The sequence below is a fragment of the Alligator mississippiensis genome, chromosome 7 (assembly GCF_030867095.1).
Source record: "Alligator mississippiensis isolate rAllMis1 chromosome 7, rAllMis1, whole genome shotgun sequence".
NCBI classification, from domain to species: domain Eukaryota; kingdom Metazoa; phylum Chordata; order Crocodylia; family Alligatoridae; genus Alligator; species Alligator mississippiensis.
The window spans coordinates 5393224-5415111 of NC_081830.1; the positions used below are offsets into that span (position 1 = coordinate 5393224).

Genomic DNA, 21888 nt, shown 5'->3' on the forward strand with positions numbered 1-21888 from the left:
ACAACCCATCCACCACTACTCTCTGGGTGTTCTCCATCAGCCAATTTTTGACCCATGAAACTGTGTAGGCATCAGTGCCGCAGTCATTTAATTAATTGATAAGTATGGGGTGAGAGACAGTGTCAAAGGCCTTCTAAAAGTCTAGAAAGACTATGTCCACAGCGACACCATCATCCAAGGATTTAGTTACTTGGTCATAAAAAGCAACCAGGTTCATCAGGCAAGACCTGCCTTTGATGAACCCATGATGATTGCCCCCGAGCATGATCTCCCCTGCAGCCCCCCACAGATGTTCTCCAGGATGATTCTCTCCAAGATCTTCTCCAGGACTGAGGTGAGGCTTACAGGCCTATAGTTACCTGGGTCCTCCCTCCTCCCTTTCTTGAATATTGGGACCATATTACCTAGTTTCCAATCCCCCGGCACCTGGCCAGATGACCACGGATGCTCATACAGCCGGGCAAAGGGCTCCACGATGACCCCTGCCAGCTCCCTCAACACCCTTGGGTGGAGGCATCTGGACCTGCAGATTTAAACATGTCTAGCCCTTCCAGAAAATCCCTAACTACCTCTGGGCTGACTGGAGGCCTGACAGAGCTATCCCCAAGATTGTCCCTACGTCTGGTAGGTGGGATACCCCGGTCCCTGTTCAAGAAAACAGAGGCAAAGAAACTGTTAAAAATATCAGCTTTCTTGTCTGGCGTAGCCACAAGGTTACCGTTTGCATCTCATCTTCATGCTGTGGTCCCTGTGCCCGAGCACTTGCCTCGATGGTGAGGGGCATGCTGGCCAGGGTCCCTGCCTCCATCCACTGGGAGGGAATCTGGTCCTGATTGTACAAGAAGGAACTGGTCAGAGGTGGATCATGGACTGAATTCAACCCCAACATCTCCTTTGAAGGAAGAGCTCCCCTACGTGTACCCACCGCTGCTCCCAGCACCTCCATCCTGCCCTGGACCTACAACACTACACACCACAACCCCGGTTCCCAACCCAAGACCTGTTCAGTTCCCCACATGCCCCTGTAGGACCAGACTCTCGTCCCCTCCCTGCCCCTGCACTTACCCTGCAGGGCCATCCCCTCCTGATGCATGGGGTGCACTTGCAAAAAAGAGAAAAAACAGAAAGTGAAGTGGTAGGCCGAGGGGAACGCCAACCCAGGAAGGAGGTTAGCTCAGTGTGGCACCAACCCCCACGTCAAGCACCAAACAAAACATGCCCCGGTTAACAGAGAGGGACACCCCAACATCACAACAGTGCGCACACATCCTCCCGCAAAGCACCAGGAAGGCAACCTCTTCAAGAGCTTTCCAGAGTCAGGGCTCAGCCCTGCCCTTTTTACAAACACACACTCCCACCCCACCCGGGTACAGGAGCATAGAGGGCCTCATTTCTGCATTGCCATTCTCCCTAGCAGGGGTATGAAGAGCAACAGCTCCTCCACCTTGTCCTCATCCTCAACTTCCCCCAAACAGCCCGTCCAAGATGGTCCACATGTGAGTGTGCACAGCCTGTCACTGCCTGCGCAGGCCTGCACCGAGTGTGTCAGGACGCTGCTGGGTTCCCCTCTGGAATTGCTCCTTCCTGCCCGACTTCCCCACCCCTGTCTCCTCCCCGAGGGCCCCAGAGCCCTGCGGCCCCTGCCCCACACACACTCACCAACAACTTCGCCTGCCTCTGCTGGGCACTGCGGAGATGAAATCATTTCACAGCTCAGCGAGAGCTGGAGCTGTCTCAGAAATCAGCCCCTTCCCTTGCGAACCTGAGTAGTCTGCTCCTCTGCCCCAACCAGAGGGAGAGAGAAGGACCCAGGACACTCTGCCCTGCTAGGCTCAGGGCCCCCCCGACCCCTCCAACAGCCTCCTGGTGCTCAACATAATCTGTAGGCAAGGCCGTCCCACATGTGGGCCCCGCTGCCTGTGCACAGGGTCCTGGGGCTCAGAGAGCTCTGCCCAGGACACAGCTGCTTGGTACGTGTGGGCACAGACACCTTCGTGGGTCGGCTGATCATCACCGAGTGCTCATCCAGCACTGATCTTGGGGCTAACAAACTGACACTAGGGAAAGCACCAGACTTTTCCCCATCCTGCTCTTTTTAGACCTTGGCAAGTTCGGGTCTGCGTGGTCTTTTAGCAGGACTCCTGATGCCCAACGCCAGCCAGACAGAGGGCACTCAAGGAAGACTAGCAAGTACAGCAGAAAACTAGCTGAGCTGAGCAGGGAAACTGTCAGTAAACTACATCACAAAAAGGAAGCTTAGAAGAAGTGGAAACTTGGACAAACAACTAGGGAGGAGTACAAGAGTATTGTTGTGGCATGCAGGGATGAAGTCAGGAAGGCCAAAGCACAACTGGATTTGCAGCGAGCAAGGGAAGTGAAGGGGAACTAAAAGGTTTTCTACAAGTATGTTGGTAGCAGGAGGAGAATGAGGGAAAGTGTGGGTCCCTTACTGAATGGGGGAGGCAACCTTGTGATAGAGGGTGCAGAAAAGGTTGAAGTGCCCAATGCCTTTTTTGCCTCGGTCTTCACAAGCAGGGTCAGCTCCCAGACTATTGCATGAGGCAGCACAGTTTGGGGAGGAGGTGAGCAGCCGTAAGTGCGGAAAGAACAGGTTAGGGACTGCCTATAAAAGCTGGACGTGCACAAGTCCATGGGGCCGGATGGGATGCACCCAGGTGTGCTGAGGGAGATGGCTGATGTGATTGCAGAGCCTTTGGCCATCATCTTTAAAATCTCATGGCAATCACGAGAGGTCCCATACAGTTGGAGAAGGGCAAACACAGTGCCCATATTTAAGAAAGGGAAGAAAGTGGATCCAGGGAACTACAGACCAGTCAGCCTGATTTGGAAAAAATCATAGAGGAGATCCTCAAGGAATTTATTTCTAACCACGTGGAGGAGAACATGATTAGGACCAGTCAGCATGGATCCACCCGGGGCAAGTCATGCCTGACCAACCTGATTGCCTTCTACGATGAAGTGACCAACTCTGTAGAAGCGAGGTGATGGGTGGATGTGATGTACCTTGGTTTTAGGAAGGCTTTTGACATGCTCTCTCACAAGTCTCCCAGGCAAGATAAGGTAGTATGGGATGAAGAAAGGACAGCAAGGCAGACATAGAACTTGCTGGAGAAATGGGCTCAGAGAGTGCTAATCAAAGGTTTGAGGTGTAGTTGGCAGCTTGTATAAAGTGGAGTGCCCCAGGGGTTGGTCCTGGGGCTGGTTGTGTTCAATGTCTTCAGTGATCTGGAAGATGGCATAGAGGGCACGCTCAGCAAGTTAGAAGAGGACACCAAGCTGGGGGGAGCAGTGGATATGCTAGAAGTTAGGGAAAGGATTCAGAATGAACTGGACAAATTGGAGGATTGGGCCAAAATGAATCTCATGAAGTTCAACAAGGACAAATGCCAAGTCCTGCATTTAGGACAGAAGGGTCACAAGTACTAGTACAGGCTGGGGGCTGACTGCCTGGGCAGCACCTCTGCTGAAAAGTCCCGGAGGATTACAGTGGAAAATAAGCTGAATATGAGCCAGCAGAGTGTCCTGGAGGAGCCTGCGCGGTGCTGTGTTGACTACCTTGTCACAAGTACAAATGCTTTAGCTTCTGCTGTGATGTACTTGTTAGGCCAAAATGTGTTAGGGCTGTGGCTGCAGACAATAAAACTGGCCAGATATTTGCCACCAAAATGAGCCTCTGGTCCTTCTTTAATACGCGATTGGTGTTGATATCTCTTGGCTGCAGCTTGTCACACTGCTGTTCCTGAGACTTCAACTCTGACAACACCCAACGAGGACAACAGCAACGATGACAAGAAAACCCCAGACGACAGCCAGCCAGCAGAAAGCAGTAGTCACTGCTAGCATTGAGCACCTGGGGCAGAGGACCAATGTAGGTTCATGCCTCTAAGCTGGGCAGGCACATGCCACCCCACAGAGGTGGCCAGAGGGAGTTTGCTGGGTTTCTCCACTGCAGCAAGAGAGACCAGCTCTGGGCATGAACGTGCTCCCTGCATCCCCCTGGGAGACAGGCCCCACTCAACCCCAAAGGGCATGGGAGAGGAGGGGAGAAAGGAGATGAAAGCAACAGACCGTTGTGTTTCAGCCCCTGCAGTCTGCTTTATAGTGGGTCTGGTTCCCCACCAGCCTAGAAAGATTTGCCCCAGCCCTCTTTCTATCCCAGACAGCAGATAAGTTCCCATCCACATGCAGGAAGGCAGGTCAGCACACAGGATCACACACAGGAAGGGTCCCCAGCACCTGATGAATGCTGGGTTCCTGAAACCTTTCCTCAGCCTGAGCAATCCCCATCTCCTGCTGAGCTCCCTGCCCTGCTTCACACAGATTCTGACCAGTGCTGGCAGGACTCAAATATTCTCAGTCCTTATGCAAAAAAGGGAAACCACATACAAATCCGTGCCCAGGCACTTCACAATGGTGTGGCTTAGAGGGAACAGGTCCCATCAGAAAAGGGCAAGGAAATAAGGCCCCGGAGCCTGCTGTGGGAGGTACCCAGACACATGGGATGGGAGGGTCCAGCCACTGTCTGTGCCCAGCACAACTGATCCCCCTCCCTGGGGAAAGCAGCAGGGTGGTATAAGGCAGGGGACATGCAAATCACAGACAGGCTGCCCGCTATAAATCACTTTGTCCTGCTGCCCAGGCAGCACCTGCACACACAACCCATAGCCCTCAGGTCCAGGCAGTGACCACCAACACACAAGAGCTTCCCCCAGCACCAGGGAAGATGGGACTTGGGCTCCACCTGCTTGTCCTGGCCGCAGCTCTGCAAGGTATGTCATCTTCCCACAGGCAGGGGAGGGGAGCCTTGCACTGATGCTGCCCTGATACTAGTTACTCTTGGCTCCTACCTTGCTTTTCAGGTGCCTGGTCCCAGGGGCAGCTGGTAGAGTCTGGAGGAGATGTGAGGAAACCTGGAGACTCTCTGCGCCTCTCCTGCAAAGCCTCTGGGTTCACCTTCAGTAGCTTCAACATGTACTGGGTCCGCCAGGCTCCTGGGAAGGGGCTGGACTGGGTGGCTGAAATTCAGCATGATGGATCCAGCCAGTGGTACTCCCCGGCTGTTCAGGGGCGATTCACCATCTCCAGAGACAACTCCCAGAACATGCTGTACCTGCAGATGAGCAGCCTCAGACCCGAGGACACAGCCCTGTATTACTGTGCCACAGACACGGTGACTCAAACCCTATTCATGGCAATACAAAATCCCAGCTCAGATCCTCCCTTCTCAGATGCCAGGAGGGGGCAGCCACGCTGCACAGCACAGCCCTGCACAGAGGCAGGAGGGGACACAGGGGACAGGGGAGAACAGACCCCAGCCTCGAGACTCTTTTCCACTCCAGGAGCCCTGACAAAAGCCACCCCCAGCCCCAACTCTGCAGACATGGCTCCAGGCCACAGGAAAGCCCAGGCAGGTCCTTCTCAGTGCATGTCCCAGGAGGACGGCAGGTCCAGTGGCAGCAGCAGCGTGGGCAGAGTGGGGTGTACCCAGCTCAGGATGTGGGAGGAGGAAGACGTTTGAGCTCAACAAGCTTTGGCACCATCACCCACTGCTGCCCGGGGCTCTGCCCCACACAGCCGTTCACCCTCACTGCTGGCCACCCACCCAACACACACACCTGCTTCAGCAGACAGCCTCCCAAGGCCCAGCCTGCTCCCCTGCTCCCCACGGCAAACCCACCGCGACTGACTGGCACTGACTCCTGCTCTTGCTGCCTCAGGCTGATGAGCTGGGGCTCATGCCACAGGAAAGTCTGACCCAGATCCAGGGCAGGGAGCGAGATTTCAGACACTGGTTGGACAATGCAGCTGCTGCCTGGCATGTTGTTCACCCTGGACACAGCCAACACTAGGAGAAAGTGTGTGTCTTGTGAGCACAGGGTAATCAAGGATCCCACTGAGATCCTGGTGTTTTCCTGTGTGATGCCTGTTCCCACAGTCAATTGCCAGGATCTGTGCAGCAGACCATACCAGTTTCCCTGGAGGATGCCCTTGTACCAAGGAGAGGGACCCAGGCCCAGCCCAGCCCGGGGGCCCCTTTATGAAGCAGCTAAGACCACTCCTCCCTGCCCCTCCTGCTTCCCCCCCGTCTTCTGCTCCCCTCTCTCCTGGGGGGCTGCTCCCAGCCAGATGGGAAAAGCTGCCCAGGGGAGAGACTGTCTGGGGCTCAGTTCATGCTTGTTGTCCCCTCAGCCCATCTGTGGAGGATCCAATCCCCGGGTCTGGATAAGGCCCCAGGGGAGAGGGGAAAGGAGGCAGGGCAGAGCTCACCTGCCCCTGGGCTCCAGGGAGAACTTGTTTGCTGGTTTGGGGCACTTTAAGATAAAAGCTGATACAAGAACTAAATGACTTTCTTTTCCCATGACACACTGGAGATCTCCCGCTTTGGAGCAGATTGAATTAATCTAGTCTGCTCTGCACACACGCTGAGGTGAACTGTGCTGCGCCACGTGCCGTTGTATAAGTGGCAGAAGGCACGGCAGCACACAGGAAATGGCAGTGGTGCACTTGTGAAGTAAAGCACCTTTAAGGTGTTTTAGTTTAAAAGTGCAGCACCACCATTTTCTCAGTGGCGACACTCATTTTGCTGCTTATACAACGGGAAGCGTCACAATGCCAAGAACTTTTCAAAGCTCCTAGCACTGTAGCACTTGCATGTGTAAAAGTGCCCAAAAAGAGTGTTAAGGTCTGTGCGACTTCACACCAATTATATCCCCTGAAAGACCTGCCCAGGTTATCATAGCTAGAGAGCACCTCCTAGGGCAGAAAGGCAAGAGATAGAGCACATCTGCTCTCCTACTAATTAAATTTACCTTGAGGTATTCAGTAGCCTTACAGAGGCTTGGCGGCACAATTTCTAATGCAGTCAGAACACTTTTGGTAGACAGCTTAACCACTTCCAAGTAGAAGAGGCTGGGGCCATTTGTAAAGGAGGTGTTTCAGCTCCTGGACACACACACACAAAGCCCAGTCTCATCCCAGATGGGACCCTAAAACACTCCTAGGGCCTGCGAGGATCTGGGGCTCCACTCCCCAAGGGGGTTGGCTGACCCACAGACACTCGGTAATCCCTGGCTCTGGATGCTGCAGCTGTGCTTCCTCTAAAGTCCCTACCTAGCATTCAGTGAAGCCAGCTGTAGCTACCAAAAAAGTTGGCACCTGTGATTAGTTAGTCTATAGGGTACAGCTCTACCCCTGCCTTCTTTAAACCTGTCCCCAGCCTAGGTCTCAAGCCACAGTTTTGGCTGCTGAACAAACCCCAGAGGGCTGCTCGCGTAGAGGAGACAAGGTGACATGCACACACACACTTCTGCTCTGTAAACGGCATAGCTGGGGACACGCTGAAACAGCAGAGGAGGAGCTGAAGAAAAAAGCTGGAAGCAGAGTCTGAACAGCTATACAACAAGTATGTCAGCCATGTATGAACGCACATGCAACAAGCATCTCAGGCTCCTGCCCTGCACTTTGTCCCTGCTCAGCATTAACTAAGGGAAGAAGCTGAGGCCAGCCCAAGACCCAACCCATACAGGCCTGCCTGCCCCTCCAGCACTGCACAGCACCAACTCCAGGGGAAGAGCCCAAGCTGAGGCCCCATCAACCCAACTATCCTGGGACAAGGCTGGTGGGAGGGAGAGTCCCTGGAGCCAACACCCAGAAGCCTGAAGACAAGTCTCCTTTAATATGAAGGCAGGGAATCTCCTAGGATCTCTCATTGCCCCAGGGAGAGGACAAACCATGCATGAACCAAGGAGAGTCATGCAGAGGGAACCCCCAGTCTCAGGCAGGGGGTGTCCAGTCCCTGGGGAAGGCTTCAGCTCCGAGGCACCAACCTCAAGCCCAGATCAGGTTTTGGATACACCTCTCCCCTCATCTTCTTCTCTCAGCTGCAGGGCAGGAGCCTGCCAAGCATATCCAACAGCCTCCAATGAACCCGCTGAAGCAGCTGGGACTGATGGGGCCAAGTGCAGATGGGGAGGTGACTGGAGCCTTAGTTAAATCTTTCTGGGATGCTGCTGTCTGGTCTGCCTCTTCCCTACAGCAGACAGGACTTTAATGGGCAGGTTTCTCCCAATAAGCAACTCATTCCCAGCATCTGCCCAGTGCTCAATCCCTGTCTCTTAGTCCTGCCCAGTCTGAGCTCTCTAGGATCAGGAGATCTCTGGCTGCTCTGGGTGCTGGCTTTCCTGCTGGGGCAGTGTGGTGGGCCAGTAAGGGGAGGTCCTGCACTGAGCCTCCCACATCACTATGCCCCTCAACCTTACTTACTCTACATGTCTCTCCAGGGGCACCTAAGCCCTGGCAGACCCCCTTTCAAGGCCCACCACAGAGTCTGGGGTAACGTGTGCTGCCACCACGCTGAGAAGGGACTTTCTGGAGCCTGTGTGCTCATGGAAACACAGGCCTAATAGTCCTATGTGTACTAGACCCAATACAAGGACTTGGGGCACCTCCCCAAGCCAGGGACCAAAAAGGATAGTCTCCCTTAGTCCACAGACCCAAGGGGCCTCCTGGGCATAATTAAACCAAGCCCTCAATAAGTGTCCCACACTAGGTACAAAGGAGACCTTAATTGGTTACAGAGGGGAGGGTTAGAATAGGGTCCAGGGTAGAGCAATATCAGAGAAATCCCATAGAGCAAACTCCTGTGGCTGGGGGAGCCTTTGATCTCACATCGGAGTTACTGTGAGCTATATATCTGGTTGGATCTCAGATAGCTTAATCACAAGTATCATCCAGAGGCTTTTGGAGAATCGCTCTGAAGGCAGGCAGTTCCTTGATCATGAGTTTTGAGAGAGAGAGCAAGCTTCAGATGGTCCAGCTATTCTTCGTTCCTGAGCATCCCTCATGGCTGCTGCCCCCCTCCTCCCGGGCAGTCCTTAACTTATATAGCCCAGGTGACCTCACTTACCTGGTCCAATGGAGGCCAGCACCTGTTGGCTGTAAGCGAACCAACTTGAATTACATCACTAGTTGCCGGGCAGACTCTAGCCCACCAGGAAGGAAGCCCCTCTCTCAGGTATGTGATACCAGTCATGTAGGCAGAGAGAGCAGGTTTCCCACTCCCCCAGGAACGTATCCAGCTCAGGTTACCTAAAGAGACTGGGTAAGGATGTGTCTCTCTGCTGGGCCCTTCCTTATCAAATTGTCACCGAGCAGAGACTTTGGGGAGAGACAAAGGTGGCTTTCTGCCACACAGGGCCCTCAGCCCATTAAGAACAAGCCCTCGTATTGGCCACAGCCCAATACTCATCATTGCCTTTTTTACTCTCATGTTCATGTCACCTACAAACCATAGGCAGAGTGTGTATGGAGGAGCCCTCACACCTCCAGGCAGAAGACCGGGCTCTCTCGGCCTTCCAGCCAGGGCTGCCACAAACACAAGGGGAGCCGGGTGGGATGTGTTAAGGACAGGCCCTGCTTGCTCTACCCCGCGGGACACACACAATCAGTCACACAACAGCCATGGCCCACCTAACTCCCTGAGCCAGGGGAGTAGCAGGGGGTCGACCCCAGGGATGTTCTCTGTCATTGGGGGTTTACCAAGAAAGGAAAGTGTTTCCGAAATGACAGACAAGAGCTGAGAGCACCAGGGCCATTCAGCTCCCGGGAGCTCCAAGGAGGGCATCTGGGACCCTTGGCCAAGACCTGTCCGACTGAGATAACCCCCACACTCTTCCCCAGCCAAGGCACATCTGAGATTGAGCCCTGTGGCCCAGCACCTGCTCCCCTTGGGCCGGCCCTGCCTCTGCCTCACTGCATTAGGCAGGGCTGCAAGCCCCCTTCTCTCTGGGAGAGTCAGTGGAGGGAGGGAGGGAGTGGGGAGGGGGCAGAGGGGGTTGATCTTTCCAGGCAGTGGTGACATGTCCCTCACTCAGGGAACTAAACAGGGCCCAGCACAGTGCCAGGCATGGACTGGATGCAGCAGGAGGGACAGTCCTATTCCCTCCCCCAGCCCCTCTCACAAACTAATCAGCCCTGAGAAGGGATGGCACCCGTGTTTCTTATGGAGGGGGATATGCAAAACAGAGTGACATTTCTGTTTCTGTCTGCCCACCTCTGCCCAGGCTGTACACAGATACCTTCTGCCTCCCCTGTCCCTGCTCCTCTCCCACCACTCCCAGAGACAGCGTCTGTTCCCACCCCAATGGCCATGGGGCTTTGGATCCACCTCCTTTTCATCGCAGCAGCTCTGGAAGGTATTCTCTGCTCTCAGATCATTGCTGAGGCTGATCCACCTTGTTCTACTCACCATAATATACTCATGGTTAAAAGTGACTCTCTTTGCAGGTGTCTGGTCTCAGGTGCAGCTGGTGGAGTCTGGAGGGGCCTTGAGGGAGCCTGGAGACTCTCTGTGCCTCACCTGCACAGGCTCGGGATTTGATTTGAGGAGATACGGCATGGACTGGGTCCCACAGGCTCCTGGGAAGGGGCTGGAGTGGGTTGCAGTCATCTATTCGGACAGCAGTAAAGAATACAACGCAGACCCTGTGAAAGGACGATTCGCCATCTCCCGAGACAACTCCGAGAGCCAGGCAGCCTTGGACATGAGCAGCCTGAGACCTGAGGACCCTGCTCAGTATTGCTGTGCAGCTCACAGCAGTGAGATATCCATCTCAGCTCATACAAAAAGTTCCTCTTGCCTTGAAAGCAAGAGCCACATGGTGACACCCACGGTCTTTAAACTACAACTCTCAATGGAGAAAAAGAAAATCGTGTGAGGGAGCTCTGACTGCTCTCCTCCATTTATGGAGAAGGAAATAGCATGGTATTGTGCAGGTTTTTTTTCCTTGCAAACACATAGGGACCACTCACAGATGGACCAGATGCTTTCTTCTTCCTTCTCCTTCATCCCCAAAGCTCACAGCCCCCAACTGATGAACCAAAATGACCCAGGTCCCCCAGATCAGGACACAGTTATCTAAGGTCGGATTGAGCAAAACCTTGATAATTTCGTCCAGAAATTTTCACCAAGAGGATAAACCTGATGGAGAAGGCTCAGGCTTCATGTTGAGAGGACTGAGAAACCCAGATCTTTACTCTGGTCTCCCCCTTTCTCCATCACCCTCTGATGTCAGTAAGCAAGACCAGGTGGTCTGGGATTGGTGCTGGGACAGGGTGGGGACCCCTCACCCTAAAGTAACTGGGCCTCTGAGCTGCACCTAGCCCCACCCGGCCCCGATCTGGAAGACTGGATTGTACGGTGGCAACAGCGCACCTACACTTGCAGTATTTCCCACTCACATCTCTTAGGGACTGCCATCACCTAGACTCCCTCCCCTCCCCAACCCAGACTGCACCCCTCTGCCAGGCCCTGAGCTCTGAATTCCTCACTGTGCAGGGACTACATCTCATGTTAATGCTGTCTCAGCCAAGCCCATAGCCCATGTACAAACCTGAGCACTCCCTCTTCTCTCTCAGCCTCCCCCACCCATCTGTGCCTTGCCTGGAGACCAGAGATCCACTGTCTGCCTCGGGGCTCTCTCCATCTCTGCACACATGGCACCAATCAATGCTGTGGATAGTGGCTGGGGGCTGACATTCAAACCCCCTCCCATCCCATAACGGGAACCTTGGCATTGGAGAGCATATCCGAACCCATGGAGACCCTGGGCCTGCTGCCTTACCAGGCAATGGACCCAGGTGTACACGTGGAGGGGGCTCCAGCGAAGGGTTACCATATGTCTGGGTTTTCCCAGATATGTCCTCTTTTGTGGCCCCCTGTGTTGCGTCTGGGTGGGTTTTTAAAAAGCAGATAAATGTCTGGGTTTTTTGCTGTTCCTCTGCTCTCCAAGACGGGATGTTTGAGGCAAGGTGATTGCCAGTTGGGGGTCATATGCTCCCCATCCCAGCTCCAGCAAGGTAAAGAAAGAGAGAGAGACTGGGCACATGCGTAATGCGGGAGCTGCTTGGGCAGCAGGGCTGGTGGGGTGGGCAGAGGTCTGCGGGTCGGTAGTGAGGAGCACCAGCAGGGTTGGGGGAGCAGAGGCTGTGGGTCCAGTGTGGGATACTGGCAGTGCTGGAGGGGCAGGGGCTGCAGGTCAGGAGTGAGGGGCACCAGCACGGGGTGGGGGGCAGGGGACTGCTGTTTGGGAGTGAGGGGCTGGGGTCAGTGGGTCCAGAGCGAGGGGCAGCAGCAGGGCTTGAGAGGTGGTGGATGGTCAGTGAGCTAATGGGCAGGGGCAGGGCACCAGCTTGTCACTGCCCCCCACCCCCACCCCCTTGGAAAATCTCACCCTCTGCTGTGCCTTGTCTCCCTACTAGATGCTACACAAGAACCACCTGCTACCACTTCCCCTAAATCACTCCCATCCCCAAATTTCCTCTCCCTTCCATCTCATCCGAGGAAACCAGCACCCACCAACTGCCCACAGGGGTGAAGAGCAGGCTGTGCACAATCAGGGCCATGAAGCCTTGTCTGGGAGTGGCTGCAAGGCACCAGGTAGCAGGGCCTGACTGCCCCTGTTCACACCCCAGCACAATCTCTTCCCACCATGAGGAGAAAGCAGCTGTGCTGCTTATAGGGTGAGCGAGATGCAAATCAGGGGCAGGCCGTCCCATATAAAGCTGTGTGTCTGGCTTATCGGGATGTACCCACAGAGGCAGCCTGAAGCCTGTGGGGTCTGTGCAGTGACTGGCCATCACCTCCAGAGCTTCACCTCCACAGCCAACAAAGATGGGACCTGGGCTCCACCTCCTTGTCCTGGCAGCAGTGCTGGAAGGTATTTGGCACACTTGGAGGCCAGGACATGGAGGGGACAACTGCATCGATCCCATCCTGATACTAGTTACTCTTGCTTCATAACTTGGTTTTCAGGTGCCTGGTCCCAGGTGCAGCTGGTGGAGTCTGGAGGAGATGTGAGGAAGCCTGGAGACTCTCTGCGCCTCTCCTGCAAAGCCTCTGGGTTCACTTTCAGTAGCTCCTACATGGCCTGGGTCCGCCAGGCTCCTGGGAAGGGGCTGGAGTCCGTTGCTTATATTGGCACATCCTCCTCTCCCATATACTACGCTGACAGTGTTAAGGGGCGATTCACCGTCTCCAGAGATGACTCCAGCAGCCTCCTGCACCTGCAGATGAACAGCCTGAGAGCAGAGGACACAGCCCTGTATTACTGTACCAGAGACACAGTGACTTAAACCGTATTCATGGCAATACAAAATCCCAGCTCAGATCCTCCCTTCTCAGATGCCAGGAGGGGGCAGCCACGCTGCACAGCACAGCCCTGCACAGAGGCAGGAGGGGAGACAGTGGACAGGGGAGAACAGACCCCAGTCTCTAGACTGTTTTCCACTCCAGGAGCCCTGACAAAAGCCACCCCCAGGCCCAACCCTGCAGACATGGCTCCTGGCCACACGAAGCCCAGGCAGGTCCTTCTCAGTGCATGTCCCAGGAGGACAGTAGGTCCAGTGGCAGCAGCATCCTGGGCAGAGTGGGGTGTACCCAGCTCAGGACGTGGGGGGAGGAAGAGGTTTGAGCTGAACAAGCTTTGGCTCCATCACCCGCTGCTGCCCGGAGCTCCGCTCCACACAGCCGTTCACCCTCACTGCTGGCCACCCACCAAAAACACACACACCTGCTTCCCCATTTTGCTGCTTACACAACTGGAATCGTCACAGTGCCGGGCACTCTTCAAAGCACCTAGCACTGTAGCACTTGCATGTGTCAAAATGCCCAAAAAATGTTAAGGGCTGTGAGAGTTCATAGAAATTACATCCCCTGAAAGAGCTGCCCAGGTTATCATAGCTAGGGAGCATCTCCAAGGGGAGCAGGCCAGGAGATGGAGCACATCTGCTCTCCTACAAATAAAAGACTCTTGAGATATTCAGAGGCCTGGAAGAGGCTTTGGGGCACAGTATCTGAAGGAATCAGGACCACTTGGGCAAACATCATAATCACTTCCAAGTAGAAGAGGCTGGGACCATTTGTAAAGGAGGTGTTTCACCTACTGGGCATACACACAAAGCCCAGTCTCATCCCAGATGGGACCCTTAACACTCTCAGGGGCTACAGACAGGGTGGGATCTCCAGCCTGGGGATACTAGGGCCTGCGAGGATCTGCGGCTCCACTCCTCAAGGAGGATGACTGACACCAGAGATGCTCTGTAATCCCTGGCTCTGGGCCCTGCAGCTGTGCTTCCCCTGAAGCCCCTATGCAGCATTCAGTGAAGCCACCTGTAGCTACCAAGATGTTGGCACCTGTGAGTACTTAGTCTATAAGGCACAGCTCTACCCCTGCCTTCTTCAAACCTGTCCCCAGCCAAGGGCTCAAACCACAGTCTTGGCCGTTGAACAAACCCCAGAGGGCTGCTAGTGTAGAGGAGACAAGGTGACATGCACACACACACTTCTGTTCTGTACATGCCATATCTGGGGCCACGGTGACACAGGGCGGAGCAAGGGGTACAGAAAAACTGGGAGCAGAGTCTGAACGGACATGCAACAAGTATGTCAGACTCCTGCCCTGCACTTTGTCTCTGCTCAACATTAACTAAGGGACGAAGCTGAGGCCAGTCCAAGCCCCAACCTGCACAGGCCTGCCTGCCCCTCCAGCACTGCACAGCTCCATCTCCAGGGGAAGATCCCAAGCTCAGGCCCCATCACCCCAACCATCCCGGGACAGGCCTGGTGGGAGGAAGAGCCCCTGGAGCCAGCACCCAGGAGCCTGCAGACAAGTCTCCCTTGAGATGAAGCCAGGGAGCTCTCCAAGGATCTCCCATTGCCCTAGACAGGACACACTATGCATGAACCAAGGAGAGTCATGTACAGCAGTGCTTCTCCAAGAGGAGGTCCAGGGACCGGTGCTGGTCCACAAGCCACCAGTCGCTGGTCCACAGCAATTTGCCAGGAAAGAAAGAAATATATTTTCAGAAGCATAACATTGGTATGTCCTAGTGCCACAGTGCGTACGTTCCCACACTCCAGGTGACGTCACGTCGTGCGAGGTGAGGAAAGAGAAAGAAACAGGTGGTCCTGCATTTGTGTAGCGCTGTTACACGCATTGCTGCCACCGGCTGACCCGGGCACCGGTCCCTGGCCCACTGGAAAAAAAAATTGCCAGTTCACCACATCAGATTGTTTGAGAGTCCAATCTGAGCTCTTTTTCCTGGGTGACATAACCTACGTCAAGTCATAACAGGACATTTGAAGAGAGGAATTACCGATATAACCTGGTATAACGATAATGATACAAGTGAAGAGTCAAATGTCCCTGTCCCTGACTGCAACACCAAAGAAGGGAAGGACTTTGAACGATGGAAGAAGCAATGAATAAGCAAGGACACTAAGACGTGATTGCAGGCAGTCAGATTGCCCCCCAGAAGTGGAGCTCTGTGAGGGCCAAAGGGCACCCAGAGGAATCGGCACTTCTACATCAGTTCTCAGGTATCTACACCCTCCCGTGCCCACAGATCTCATTCATCTGCCCTCCAAGGAGCTGGGACTGCTAATTTCATTGACTCATGAGAACTGAGCTGATCTCACCTCAGAGCTTGAGGAAACCCACCCAGGGGAGCTCAGCACTAGACCTCCGCAGTTGCTGGATGCCCAGAAACCTCCCAGCAGGGGCTCAGCACATGCGGTGATCGGGGCAGGTCCTGTCAGTCCAAGACAGTCTGCACCACCCGGTATTACTGTGCGAGACACACAGTGAAGCAAATCCTATTAGAGCTAATGCAAAAAACCCTGAGCACAAACTCCACTTGTGCCCTGTGCCACAGGAGGCTGCAGGGACCAGAGCAGCACAAGGCCAGGCCCAGTGCTGGAGGGAGCCCACCTGGTGGTGTCAAGAGTTAACACTTTGACTGCACCAGTCACACATTCCTCTGCATGGGGTTACTGGGTGCACTGGTCACCACACTCAGCACTGGAGCCAGTCCTGATGGGAGGGCAAGGGCAGGGGCTGCTCTCCCAGCTCTCTCTAGGGAGAAGCCTGGGGACTCTCAGCCTCTCCCCTCAGCAGGCAGCTGGCCCATTTTAGTATCATAGGCAAACTTGGACAGCATGCTTTCCACCCCCTCATCCAAGGTGCTGATGAAGATGTTAACTAGTGCAGGATGAGGACCAAGCCCTGGGGTACCTCACTGCTCACATCTCGCCAGGTTGAGTACAACCCGTCCACCACTACTCTCTGGGTGTGCCCCATCAGCCAATTTTTGACCTATCCAACTGTGTAGGCATTAGTGCCAGAGTCACTTAATTTATTGATGAGGATGGGGTGAGAGACAGTGTGAAAGGCCTTCTAGAAGTGTAGAAAGACTACGTCCACAGCGACACCATCATGCAAGGATTTACTTACTTGGTCATAAAAAGCAACCTGGTTTCCATGCGTAGATCCTGAGGTGGTGCAGAGTCACTTGGAAGAACTGGATGCCTTTAAGTCGGCAGGCCCGGATGGGCTCCATCCGAGGGTGCTGAAGGCACTGGCCGACATCACTGCAGAGCCACTGGCGGGAATATTCGAACGCTCATGGCGCACAGGCCAAGTCCCGGAGGACTGGAAAAGGGCTAACGTGGTCCCCATTTTCAAAAAGGGGAGGAAGGAGGACCCGGGCAACTATAGGCCAGTCAGTCTCACCTCCATCCTTGGTAAAGTATTTGAAAAAATTATCAAGGCTCACATTTGTGAGAGCCCGGCAGGACAAATTATGCTGAGGGGAAACCAGCATGGGTTTGTGGCGGGCAGATCGTGCCTGACCAACCTAGTCTCTTTCTATGACCAGGTTACGAAACGCCTGGACACAGGAGGAGGGGTGGATGTCGTATACCTGGACTTCAGGAAGGCCTTCGATACGGTATCCCACCCATACTGGTGAACAAGTTAAGAGGCTGTGATGTGGATGACTACAAGGTCCGGTGGGTGGCGAATTGGCTAGAGGGTCGCACCCAAAGAGACGTGGTAGATGGGTCGGTCTCGACCTGGAAGGGTGTGGGCAGTGGGGTCCCGCAGGGCTCGGTCCTTGGACCGATACTCTTTAATGTCTTCATCAGCGACTTGGACGTGGGAGTGAAATGTACTCTGTCCAAGTTTGCAGATGACACAAAGCTATGGGGAGAAGTGGACACGCCGGAGGGCAGGGAACAGCTGCAGGCAGACCTGGACAGGTTGGACAAGTGGGCAGAAAACAACAGGATGCAGTTCAACAAGGAGAAATGCAAAGTGCTGCACCTAGGGAGGAAAAATGTCCAGCACACCTACAGCCTAGGGAATGACCTGCTGGGTGGCACGGAGGTGGAAAGGGATCTTGGAGTCCTAGTGGACTCCAAGATGAACATGAGCCGGCAGTGTGACGAAGCCATCAGAAAAGCCAATGGCACTTTATCGTGCATTAGCAGATGCATGACAAATAGGTCCAGGGAGGTGATACTTCCCCTCTATAGGGCGTTGGTCAGACCGCAGTTGGAGTACTGCGTGCAATTCTAGGCACCGCACTTCAAGAAGGATGCGGATAACCTGGAGAGGGTCCAGAGAAGGGCCACTCGTATGGTCAAGGGCCTGCAGACCAAGCCCTACGAGGAGAGACTAGAGAAACTGGACCTTTTCAGCCTCCGCAAGAGAAGGTTGAGAGGCGACCTTGTGGCTGCCTATAAGTTCATCACGGGGGCACAGAAGGGAATTGGTGAGGATTTATTCACCAAGGCGCCCCCGGGGGTTACAAGAAACAATGGCCACAAGCTAGCAGAGAGCAGGTTTAGATTGGACATTAGGAAGAACTTCTTCACAGTTCGAGTGGCCAAGGTCTGGAACGGGCTCCCAAGGGAGGTGGTGCTCTCCCCTACCCTGGGGGTCTTCAAGAGGAGGTTAGACGAGTATCTAGCTGGGGTCATTTAGACCCAGCACTCTTTCCTGCTTATGCAGGGGGTCGGACTTGATGATCTATTGAGGTCCCTTCCGACCCTAACATCTATGAATCTATGAATCAGGCAGGACCTGCCTTTGATGAAACCATGCTGATTGCCCCCGAACATGATCTCCCCTGCAGGCCCCCCACAGATGTGCTCCTGGATGATTCTCTCCAAGATCTTCTCCAGGACCGAGGTGAGGCTTACAGGCCTAAAGTTACCTGGGTCCTCCCTCCGCCCTTTCTTGAAAATTGGGACCACGTTACCTAGTGTCCAATCCCCCAGCACCTGGCCAGATGACCACGGACGCTCATACAGCCGGGCAAAGAGCTCCACGATGACCCCTGCCAGCTCCCTCAACACCCTTGGGTGGAGGGCATCTGCGTGTTACCTGGCTTGACGGCAAAGTGTCCTCATGTTCCTCTGTGTCTCCATCCCCCAGCAAACCAACTTGAAAGCTCACCGTACAAGATCATCCAGCCTAGAAGAAAAACCTCATCACTGAGGAAATGACCCCCAAATCCTGCCCTCTCCCGTGCCAACCTTCCAGGTCATTATATGCTGCTGCATCAATAGGGGCATCAGGCGACCAATTCCCTGAGCATCTTCCTTGGTATCCTGCAGCTCAAGTAGGGATGTTTTTAGCTCCTTATGTGAAAAGTTAAATAAAAGTATGAGGCCTAGATCTTCAGAGGCCCCACAATGGCTCTTGGCCCCTTGGCAGGCCTCCATTCCAACAAGGACCTAAGTGACAAGAGAGCCCAGTCTGACCAGACTGTCCCTGTGGCAGTCCAGTAGGGATGTTTCTCCACAAAGACACCCCCTCACCACACACCAGCCAAAACCAGGCTTTGGATGCCTTCCTGGGGCACCAATGTCTGGTCAACCCACTTCCTAAAGCACACCTGCAAGCCTGGGGTAATCGCTACCACCACCTGGGGTCTGGACTGTTTCCAGGCACTGCACTGTCACACCTGCCTAGAGCTCAGTGCTTACACTGTCCCCAGCCTTCAGCCCAATCAAGTCTTCATTCCCTCCCCTGGCAGGTGAGTGCACTCAGCACAGTGTGATGGATCCTGGTGGGGGGATCTGAAAACCTGGAGAGACCTATGGCTGACCCTTCCTGTGCCTGGTTTCTCCCTCAGCAACTGGACTGACAGCCAAAATCTGAGGCAAAGGAGATGGTCTGGGCTGGCTGGGAAATTTCTGGGGAGATGGGAGCACTAAGAATAATAGTGAATAATTCTCAGGTCAGCTCACGGCGGATTTCAATATCTGCATCACAATCATCGCAGACACCTCCAAAGGCCAAGTGCTCCTAGGAATGACGGGCCTGCAGCTCAGAGACCAGGTCCGTGATCACTGCATCACACAAGGACTGAGAAGGGACATGTCCTGGAGCCCGCACACACACTCCCCTTGCTGGCAGCCTGGTGCAGGTAGGAGCTCCAGAGGGAACCAGTTACTACCACTGATGGACCTTCCCAATTTGTTCAGTCCCATGGGCACCCCCACTCCAGGTGACTTACAGGTTTGTGGGTTAAATCCTGAGTGAGGTTAGCAAGCAAGCAGGGGGCAGAGTCCCCAGGCTTGGGATTGCAACCCAGGAGTCCTGCCCCAGCATCCCTTGTGCCCCACCACCGTGTCTGTCTGGGCAAGTCCAAAGGGCACAAGGAAGGCCCTGCCAGGCCCAGCCTGCTCAAGTGGGCAGAGAGGGGAGCAGCTGCAAGGGGCCTGCAGGGTCCAGCCAGGCTCCCCTCCATGCTGCAGTCACCCATTAGTGACCCCGCCACTACCACACTGCCGCCCCTCATACCAATCTCATGAAAAGAGAGCTCAAGGATATTGTCTATAAGCAACCACAAGCCTTTCCCAGGGGTCCAGACCAGGGCTCAGAGTGGACTTTGTCATGAGCAGAAGAAGGAGGGGACTCCCCCGCACCAACCATCCTTCTCAGGGCACAAGTCTTCAGCTGCTCAGACAGGCCTGATCACAGACCAGAAACACACGCGCACAGATCTGCTCTTTTTACCACCTCCCCCAGGCCAGGCCCTGGGCTGACCCCTTTATGCAAATCCCCCTCAGGGCTCCCTGCTCAAGTAGCCACCCCAGGGCACTTAGCACCATTGCCCCCAGGAGCTGAGCTTTCCTCCTGTGCTCTTGGTTCCCCCCTCCAGCACCATGACTGCCTTCCTCTGCCCCCTGCTCCTCTTGGTCCTGGCTCCAGGTGAGTGCTTGGGGAGGCTGGGGGAGGTGGCAGTGAGAAGGGAAGATGGGCCAATCCCAACTGACCCTTGTTTTTTCCAGGTGTGCAGTCCCAGCTCCAGCTCCAGGAGTCTGGCCCAGGGGTGGTGAAGCCGGGGGAGACCCTCAGCCTGACCTGCACCGTCACTGGTGGCACCTTCAGCAGCAGCTATTGGTGGAACTGGATCCGCCAAGCTCCTGGCAAAGGCCTGGAGTGGATGGGAAGATGGGATGGCAGCGCAAACTACAATCCACCCTTCCAGGGCAGAATCACCATCTCTGGGGACTTCTCCAGCAGGAAGTACCACCTGCAGCTCAGCTCCCTGACATCTGCAGACACTGCCATGTATTACTGTGCAGGACACAGTGACACAGAGCAAGGCAGGGGCTGCACAAAAAGGGGAAGCAGATTCCCCAGCAGCTGCTGTGGAAGACACCGAACAGGGCTTGCATGTTTAAGGGAGGGCCGAGGGGAAAGGTGATCCCAGTTCCCTCCAGCTCAGGCCCATGCAGATCTGCTCTTCAGGGATGGAGACCCCCAGAGTGCTCAGCTGTCCCCGAGCTCCCTGCAGCATCGAGGTTGCATCGCTGTGAAGGGGACACAGCTCTGACTTAGGCCAGTCCACACCAAGGCCCCTCTCTCCTGGGGCTCATCTCCATCGGGGCCCAGACCCTGGTTGCATAGTGCAAGGGGCAGAGGGGCTCTGGTATACCCAGAACTGAGCATCTCTGTGGCTCTTACATGATATCATTGTCACCCTTGCAGCCTTAACACCTGTCCCAGATGCTCCATCCTCTCCACTAGTGAGCTACTGCCCAGCCCAGTCCTCCCAAAGACCAGACCTGGGATCATCTGTCCACCATGGTCTCCTTTTCCTCTCAAAGCTGCTCTCTGGTATTATTTTGGCACATCCAGCCCCCAGTTAGGCAGACACAGACAGAGGCAGCTTTCCCTGCCCAACCCAGGTCCTTACTTGAGGAGAGAACTGCAGGCCTTGGTGTCTCCCCAGCACCAAGAGACCATTGCTGGAGGTGAGGTGTGTGTCCTTGTCCTGCCAGTGCCCCTCACCCCTGGGCCCCCTGCTGGAGCTGGGGACACCTTGGGGCCGGGTTGTGTGTGCGTGCGTGCGTGCATGTGCATGTGCGCGTGCTTCCCGGCGCATCCCAATACCTGCTTTGGCTCTGTCTGCTGCAACACACGTGTGCACATTTCCAGACCCATTTCATTGTCACTTTAAGCAACTTCATTGGTGTCAAAGCTCACGTGACATCACTTCCCGATTTGACGCGACTTCCTAGGTGATAAAAAGTTCATGATCCGGCCCCACATTGAAAAAGGTTGGACACCCCTGCCATAGACTTACCTGTTTGCAGCTGCCTGGGCTGATCCCACCACCCTGCCTGGCTCTTTGCATGAGAGATCCTTGCAGGGAGGAAAGCTGCCAGCCTGCAAAAGGAAATCCACTGTGCCTGTGATTATGTCCTTTGAAGAGGAAAATCCACATTTTTTCTCCTTTAAATAAGAAAAAGTCTGCATTTTTAAGCAACAAAACACAGATGCCTGCCATGAGTAAGGACAGCCCTGGGGCTGCAGAGCCCCCGTCTGTGCCCAGCCTCTCCTGCCTGCTGAGAGTCTCCCTTGTGATAGGGAACATTAATGAGCTCCTTATTTCTGCTCCTTTTCACTTCTTCCACATGTAGGTTTGGGGAAGGATTGTGGAAATCTAGGGCTCTGGGGCTTCCTTCCTGGGCCTTATTATTTACCCAATTACTCCTTCCTTCAAGTGTCT

General features: G+C 54.7%; 2 long non-coding RNA genes and 2 gene segments (V, D, J or C); 2 read left to right on the forward strand and 2 right to left on the reverse strand.

Annotated features, from left to right (window-relative positions):
- Positions 1–21888, reverse strand: part of LOC132251329 (uncharacterized) — a 106739-nt gene that overhangs the window by 18834 nt on the left and 66017 nt on the right. The window lies entirely within an intron of this gene.
- LOC132251327 (Ig heavy chain V region C3-like) lies at positions 12623–13470 on the forward strand. The segment is given in 2 exon segments: positions 12623–12737; positions 12833–13470. Coding segments are annotated over 2 exon segments (366 nt in total).
- LOC132251328 (uncharacterized) lies at positions 13010–21549 on the reverse strand. Its single transcript, XR_009463309.1, has 3 exons — positions 21463–21549; positions 18246–18335; positions 13010–13098 (listed from the first exon to the last, which is right to left on the reverse strand). It is a non-coding gene; the product is annotated as an uncharacterized LOC132251328 (long non-coding RNA).
- On the forward strand, positions 19969–20692 carry LOC132251309 (immunoglobulin heavy variable 4-59-like). The segment is given in 3 exon segments: positions 19969–20081; positions 20162–20450; positions 20671–20692. Coding segments are annotated over 3 exon segments (357 nt in total).